Here is an 8,546-nt window from a genome sequence, read left to right on the forward strand (position 1 = left end):
GAAACTTGGCTCTAACTGAAAGGCAGTCTATTCTCAGGTTGTGACAAGACTGACTTGTTGCGAACATGCTTTCTCTTAATATCTCGATCATTTATCAGCGAGCGATTTACAAAAACTGTTTAAATTCACATCAAGCAATTTTATTTGATTTGGGAAGGCATGTCTTGTATGTCTCCCTGTAGAGACCATGTCACAACCAAGCTGATGACAGTAGCTGCTACAATGTCCACAATCTGAATAGTAGTTACCAGCCGGCTTCACTCGTCCTGGACACTGTCACAACCAAGCCGATGACAGTAGCTAATACAATTCTGATTTTACGACGGCGAATCCAAGATCTTTTTCGCTTGTGCCTGCGGTATAGAAGACACGGCCAAGTACGTTGTACCTGTCTTCACAAGCATGGTAAGATGATAGCTCAGCCTAAGGCAGTAGGCCCTGGTGTGCATGTCATCTGGAGCACAGTGATATGTTTGGTCAGTCCGAGGCCGCAGGCTCAGGTGACTGCTGTGGGAGAGACAAGGCTGTGAATGTCTTCCAGAAAATTGTGAGATGCTAGCTATTCCAATTGGATCGAATGGATGCTGAATCCGTCTCTATCAAGCTTTGGAAGAAGCTAGTAAGGAGATGATGTCAACATTCCAGCCCAGTAGGCCTACTTCTCTTGTTAAATCTTGTTCATTATCCATAATGAAGACACTTTAGTTCAACTGTGATATTTATTTGCAGATGCTGGCTGTCCTGGACTCCTGAGGAAGCCTTTTTAATAGCCCCAACAGTCTTCCTATATATCAGGGGAAAGATAAGGCCGGTCAGGGATTCCGTGTCACTGAAATGGACACAAGTGAGACTATAGATTGTGCCAGCCTGGCCTGTGTTGGTTCAAATCTCTTCTCCGTTGTTTCCTTCTCCAAAAGAAAGATAGTCCCATACTGAGGAGATAGGTTGTGCACCCCTCCAGCCCTTCAATCCTTGATGATTACGCCTCTCTTGAAAGCTAACCACCAACACAAAAATGCCAAACACCACAATTACAATTTACACAACTGCATTTTATTCACCCATTATCTACTAATTACTCAAAAGATGGATGTAAATCCCTCAATAAGAATTAAAACTTGGACTAACAAACAAATCACAAGGGTCCCCAAGTCCTGTAACGGATCGAACATTTTCAAAACAAAGATTTTCATGCTGAAAAACAATCTGCTCCAAAGTCTGTTCTTAAGATTTTAAATGTACAGTTTATGTAACTATTTTTTAATAGCTAATGTTTACTTTTGATATCTTCTCCAAGAGGTATAGACTTATTGAAGAAGATATTTTGAGGCCAGAGGTGGACTTCCATTAATCACAAACCAACCCAACTGGCCTTCTCAGGCCGCAAAATATCTCATAAATGATGGAGCTTGGACCATTTTCTATAAATAATGCAAAGTCAATAATTTTTGGTATGGTTTTTGACAATTTCTGGTCGATGCTGAGTCGGAGTATTTTAAGACATATGAGCCAGCAGGTGGCAAAACCAGAGTAATCACAAATTCTCAGCATGAAACAAAATGTAGGAGTGTTCATAAAAGAAACTACAATAAACTATTTGGTCTCATTAACATTGATCCTATAGCATATGATTCCCTTGAAACAGTCCACAATACTGTAAATCTCTCTACTTTTACGGCTCTTACTGTTTGCAAATATGCTCGCAACAATAAAGGAGTTTACAGTAATCTACAAATGGAAAGTTGACGGTATACATTCAGTTTCCTACGGTGAACTCATGAACATGATGTGACTGCACCTTTCAGATACACTTCACAATGGATTATCATGCATTTCTGATCAAGGTTGATACACTTCTGACCTTGTTTAAAAGTGTTGTAGGGTGGTTTGCTCCTAGGTGCACCACAGTGTTAAACTGATGATGATGTCTCATTGTCATGACAGTCTACATCAGCATACAGGTGCACTACAGTGGCCATGCACACGAGGGATGGTGGATGCAAGTATATAACACAGATTAAATAAATTATTCCAATGAGATCATGAAAATTACACCAAGCAATGTCTAAAATTCATCCACATGTGATATTTCAGCAGAATTTGATTCAATTATACTAGAATCTGTGCCAGAAACGAAGAATTTTTGCCCGGATAACATTGGCCTTTTCTTTGGTTCACATGTTCAGTTCCAGAATGGCGCAAATGGAACAGGCACAGGTTGAAAATCAAAGGATAAAATGAATATTGTGAACTAAAATAGTAACGTCATGGCTACTGACAAATGCAGTGCAAGTCCAGAGGCATTTTCTCAAACCTGAAATTTTGCAGCGGTTTCAGAAATCATCAGAAATTACCATGCGGCAAACTGGGCAATTTTCTGGAGAACTCTGGTGGAAATACAGCAAATATCAGTCACCATTATGAAACTACTCCCTTTGCCTAGCGCCAAGGGAATATCATGACAAGTTGTTTTCGATCATTTCTATGCATAAATGTAGTTAGCGTGGTACAAATATGAAGTATTAACACAAAGATACATGAAGAAAGCAGCGGGGTTACATATAGCGAGAGAGATACATGGTGAAGAAGTTAACACCTAAAATGTGTCGATAAAAGGATCGTAGGACTGAGGGTAGATTTTGCTCCAGGGGCCAGTGAGTTAGCCAAGTGCGACGCTGTCCACTGTCCCACCACACATTCCAATACCTTGGGTTGGAATTTTAAGCAGTTACCACTCCTGTACATCCCTGGATAAAACCAGCACCACAGTCCTACCAATCCGAGTTCTAGCATACATTCTCTGGTGATTTTTTTACAATTTACGATTCGATAACGGTAAGAAATATGTTACAGGGTCTATTTTACATATCGTAACTGGCATCTGGTGACCGCCAAGGTCAATTTCGTTCAAGATGACCGAAACTTCTGTACAAATGTCAAGTTTCTGACACGAAATGTACAAGAAATTACAGCCAAATTGACGAAACGCAGAGTCAGACACATTCTAAATCTAAGTAATACAAGAAAAAGTATGTTGAATCAAAGGGGAATGTGCACAACTGAAAAGATTACATTCATACAAAGTCAATTTCACCACAGTTTTAGACCAACTTAGTAATAAATGAGAGTTTTCTTAACCTAACACGCAATCCACATAAACTTACGATGAAGAAATTCTTTACATTCAGTGAAAGCCTATAATACACACTCAGCATAACTCTTAATAACACGGTTTCATTATTTTACAGTTATTGATACAACGAACAATCCCTGTTCATAAGTCAGCAAGTCAGCATCCGATTATTTTTGTATGGTTTTTAAAAAATTCAATGCTCAATTCAGTCATCCAGAAAGTATAGATCGTTTCCAGCAGGATTTACGTCACAACGTCATCAAAGACGTCGCTTACGCCCTGTGACGTCACGTCATTCCGCATGTACACCAGGTTGAGTGACATGTACCTCTTGCAAAAGAACTCCCGTCATTTCTTGACATAAACTGAGATACCATTTCATGACATCAGACAACCAAACCTTGACCACGCACAGAGATACATTTCAATTAACAATTTGTACATTTCTCTCCCATTAACAGCCAGTCATACTAATGAAGTGAATTTCTAATTTCAGAATCTAGTTTTCGTGCTTTATCCAAAAATTCTACTCTATCACACTTTGGGAGAAAGTTTGAAGATAACACATGTTAGACGAACCAGTTACTTTTCAATAGGCTCGTTAGTGGTGAGCCTTTAGCGGATCCACACAAATGGACCCCACAATCTCATAAACGACTCAAGTCAATAGTTCTTTCACTGGCCATTACTTGATGATAAGAATATATTTCAGTCAGGAAAAGGCTTTTCAACACGCTATAACCTTTCTATCACTCGACCAAAGCAGAATTTTCTGCAAGCTCTCACTGGTCCATACCAAATGTGGAAATAACTGATGCAATTGCTAAGACCGCTTTTAAAATTGTCCAAGGGAAATACAAGGTGCCAGGTTTCAAAATGCCAGAGTGCCGTCTGCTGTGAACCTAATCAGAGAGAGCTCTGAAGTTCACGCTTCCAACTACGCATCTGTTCAGGTTACGACGAAACTCACAAGTTTGAAATACCTGTCGGTAGTTTGCAACCAGGCACCAAAGTATTTACATTAATCAACAATCAATTCGAATTTGACTGCTCCTTGTCGTAATGCTCGATTGTATCTAATGTTATCGTTATGCAGTTTGCATTCGACCATGATCAGTATACCCGGACTGGGATTTTTGAATTTCACCATGACGAGCGGGGATTGGTAGTTCTGCTGTGACAGGAACGGAAAATAGTAGGAGTAAAATATGCCAAATTTCCCATCATTGGGGTAGTAATCCAGCGTTCCAATGTTGTCAATATCGGCTGGGTTCTGACCATGGCATTCAACCTGGATGTCAGAGTTGTTGGTGCTCTTGCTGACGGATGGTTTCCAACCATAGACCTGAAAGGACAAACAACAAATTTGCAATTAATTTTTTTTCAGGAATTGATATTCTGACAGTGGTGATAATCAATCTAGCTCCATGATCGGCACCAACCTGGCAACAACTCATCTGTTAGGGCAAGTTCTCCAGCGTCTGATCAGGACACGCAGTCGAGGAATGGCGATTACAGAGAAACACAGTACCTACCCTGTTCATCTTGAGTAACACGCAGGGCTCGCCTTTGTCATAACCAAACTCCTGTTTCGCAATGCAGGGATCGAGTGCCAGCAGTTCAAACTTGCAGACCGAGTTTTTCTGATCACCTATTTTCCCTCCAGATTGCTTGTTACAGGTGACGATGTTTGAGGTGTCGCCGGGTCTTTGGAATTCATTTTCATACTCTGGAATAGCGAAAACATGAATTTGATAATTACCAGAGGAACAGGGATTACCGTATTTTCCGGCGTATGACCCGCGGCTTTTTGCCCTCAAACAGGCCCAAAAAGTGGGGGTGCGGGTAATACAAAGGTGCGGGTCTTGCGTGGATTCTGAGAGGGATAAGCCCCAACCCCAAAGAAAAAAAAGGGGACCAAACTGGTTACTTGATAAGGATTTATGTCCATCGTTTTCGCATTGTTTTCAACCAATATTTCCGCCATGATCGCATAGTTTGTGATGTCTCCGCTAGGGAAAATAGTTACGGCCATGCTGGAATTGATCCACTTTGGTTAACAATTAAAAAAAACATGGCGGTTCTAGGATGTCAACATCAATGAATGGCTTACTATTTTTGGAGAATGCGGGTCTTGGAGCAGTGCGGGTCATAATCAGGTGCGGGTCTTGCGTGGCTTTAGGTAATGGTCAAAGGGGGTGCGGGTCATAGGGCAGTGCGGGGGATAATCCGGAAAATACGGTAGTAAGGTTGCTTATCCACAGGCTGTTCCCTTCTATTTTTACGATTTATATTTTCAAAGACGAACTTTCTTTCAGTAATATTTGGCTAAATTCCAAGTGGCCTACTCACGCAGTAGAAAGGCTTGTAAATAGTCCGTGTATATCTTGTAGCTTCCCTTCTTGCCGGAGTAGAATCGTATCAGTGTGCTCTCGTGGTTGGGCATGGGCTGGAACCCAATGCCTGAAAAACAAGCACGAAACATGAACCATGTGACACAGTTCATAAACCAAGCCTCAAGAGATCTTCGGAATGGAAGTAAGCATAGCAGATAAGTACACATGCTCTGTTCTCCACAGGGTTTTCTAAAGGTAGGGTGATACCCTTGGTTTTCATGACGTTTTACCAGTGTGCAACACAAGGTAGGGTGGCCAGCAATTTGAGGTAGGGTGGCCCAATAAGAACCCTCTACAAAGTTCTAGAGCAAGGTAGGGTGGCTCTGCCAAGGTAGGGTGGTAAGCTGCCAAGGTAGGGTGGGCCACCCTGACAAATAGCCTTGTGGAGAACACTTCACATAAGCTTAGTGCTTCAAACTTCAATGATTTACGAGAAGGCCAGTATTGACCTAATGTTTTTTAAATGAACTGATTTGGCCCAACAATAGTGCATAGTACCTGTCAGGTATTACTATCAATTTTAGAAGGAAATGTAGGTCTCACATGGCCTACATACATACTGATACTTGGCCTAGTTAAAAGCAAAATGCATTGACCTGCTAGGCCAAGGGATCTGCCTGGGCGGGTTTAAGTACAATAAGTAGGGTAACATAATCGGGCAATCTTGACCGGTGTGGCACTAAATCAATGAATCCCAATACTTTCTATGCATGCCTCCAGCTAGCTCGGTCAAGATCAATAATGATTTTACAACTTCCACTATGAGTAACAGTACATAATGTACACCACTGCCTGCAGCCTCATGTACATTAAGCCGGCATGTGTAAATTGTCAATGACATTTACACATGATCGCTAAAATCAATTTCATCATCGAGAGATGACAGTCATCATGATCATGTAACACTAACAATCATTGCAGTCACGTCGATCTGTATATTTCCCCATGGACGTATGCTGATCAAGATGTACCTGATCTGAATACACACCAATGCCATAAACATGCCGTCTCATATATTCTCTTACATTTCTCTACCAAAGGCCAAAATGGCTCCAAAACCGGTAATCAAACATGCCAATTGGCAACTTATAACTCAACAACGAACTGCAATTTCCATTTATGACCAAGGTAGTGAATATTTTATCAGGGATTGAGCAAGGGGTACCAACAGAACCTGAGCAGGTGAACCCACCCAAACATTTTCCACGGAGTTTTTACTGTTACATACATAATTTATGAACTAGGTACATTTGTTACAACCACATAAGGCAATGCACAAGAATAAAATGTATTGCAATTGTATGCAGATTACTTACTGCACAACATATCTACAATCATACTAATTTATTCATTCAGACAGAATGTATAATACATGTAGAGCCGGTTTTATATTAAAGTGATTGTTGTAAATGTCATTTTAAATGAGCATTGGTCTTTATTTCAATAGTAGCAGAAATCACAGCAAATGCACGTCAAATTCAAAGAGTCTAGCCAGTCATTTAGGAAAATCTTGAGAGAGCCCTGACATGCCTTATTATGTATGTACACCCTGCACCACCCTACAGGATCAAACATTATTGCGTACTGCACATAGGCCTACCTAGACCACTTTAGTTAATACAATCATCACTCAGGAACAAACTACTAAAATGTTCAGATTAGGTAAATTGATTTAGGTGATTAGTGAAGTATGAATACAATCTACCGGTAGACATGTGTAAACTGGCATGCCGCTGAAAGTGAAATTATAACTCGTTACATTTGCATGTGCTATGATATGCCATGATGTGTACTTTAAAATTTTAAGGCACAGGGCAAATTAAACTAGTGTTTTCGCAGGGTCTGGTACCCGGCCTTTCCTCACTTTTCTCTTTCTTTTTTCAACTCTTTTGTCCTGCCTTTTCAACTAGTGGTTAATGCATGACCACACAACACAGAGAATATCTGATTGATTATTGAGATCTTACCTGGGTTGTCCTTCAACAAGCTGTCATATCCAGCATATTTTGGATGGTTATCATCGACTGTGGCGAAGAATACTGCTAGCATACAGGCAAAGAAACCACTCAGAGCAGCATAGAACACCAGATAGAAGAAACCAATTTTAGCTGAAAAGAGAAAATGAGATGTAGGAAAATAATGCCAAGTTTTGATTGAGGAAAGAGGCATTCATCTCATTGAGACATTGCCTGGCGCAAAGGACAAGGAGGTAGGCATTCTTGGCCAGATTCTGGGTAGCGAGAAGATACGGATTTCTGGAAGAGGGATGGAATGCCTGACGGAACGAGTTTACAATCCCCGATCACACCCCAAAAAAAGGTCATCGGTTGACTGACCAAGCACCACTGTTCAATGGATTTCTACTAGTTGAATGCGATCAAACTACGTCATTTCCGATCGGGGATTCTAAAGTTTAGCCAGCCTGACTTTTCATTAAAAATGTGAGAAAACAAACAGCTTATCCAAGGGATAGGACAAACCTCCAAATTGAACAAGGTCAAGGTCATTCCAGTACATTTTCAGTGGAATGTGAGAACACACCCACAACACAAGAACACCTTGCTCAACTTGGCCATTCACACATATATTCAACAGTATTACATTGAACAGACGAACACTGCATTATTTGTGCAAACTTATATCTAAATCAATGAAATGCGGTGGATATTTCTCTCACAAAACTGATCAAGGGAATGGCCTCAATAGACACGCATCATCATGTGCATCCACAGTGCATTCGCAGTGCAAATCCAGAAATCGAAGTGGAAGATTACCAAAACTTCGACAGACCGAATCATCGAAAATACGGCATCACTTCTTACCCCAACTTGCTCCAGTCCTGCCTAAAAACTCGCTCTTGTCCTTGTTCCAAATAAAGGATCCGCAGTCTGCCAAAGCAGCCCCAACCCCCTTCTTTTTTTGGCTGGGTTGAACAATATCTGTTTCGTCCGCCATTTTAATGCTGAATTGAGGTCGAGCATGAGGTGGAGTTCCCGGATGTCAACGACAGGGTTGGC

At 41.0% G+C, this 8,546-nt stretch overlaps 1 protein-coding gene across 1 annotated transcript; it reads right to left on the reverse strand.

The window, feature by feature from the left end:
* Positions 1-1,031: 1,031 nt before the first annotated feature.
* Positions 1,032-8,509, reverse strand: LOC135494438 (sodium/potassium-transporting ATPase subunit beta-2-like). The gene is made up of 5 exons (XM_064782401.1): positions 8,352-8,509; positions 7,497-7,637; positions 5,486-5,596; positions 4,669-4,862; positions 1,032-4,478 (listed from the first exon to the last, which is right to left on the reverse strand). Exons 1-5 carry the CDS (start codon positions 8,482-8,484, stop codon positions 4,155-4,157), a joined length of 903 nt encoding a protein of 300 aa, XP_064638471.1. The 5' UTR covers positions 8,485-8,509; the 3' UTR covers positions 1,032-4,154.
* Positions 8,510-8,546: the final 37 nt, after the last annotated feature.

The sequence above is a fragment of the Lineus longissimus genome, chromosome 10 (genome assembly GCF_910592395.1).
Source record: "Lineus longissimus chromosome 10, tnLinLong1.2, whole genome shotgun sequence".
In the NCBI taxonomy this organism is placed as follows: domain Eukaryota; kingdom Metazoa; phylum Nemertea; class Pilidiophora; order Heteronemertea; family Lineidae; genus Lineus; species Lineus longissimus.

Bases quoted from the DNA above. Each gene is read 5' to 3' on its own strand.
- LOC135494438 (XM_064782401.1), bottom strand. From the start codon at position 8,484: ATGGCGGACGAAACAGATATTGTTCAACCCAGCCAAAAAAAGAAGGGG. The intron at 7,638-8,351 runs GTAAGAAGTGAT...TTCTCTTTTCAG, and splicing joins CAGGACTGGAGCAAGTTGGG to CTAAAATTGGTTTCTTCTAT. The intron at 4,479-4,668 runs GTAGGTACTGTG...TTGTCCTTTCAG, and splicing joins TGTTACTCAAGATGAACAGG to GTCTATGGTTGGAAACCATC.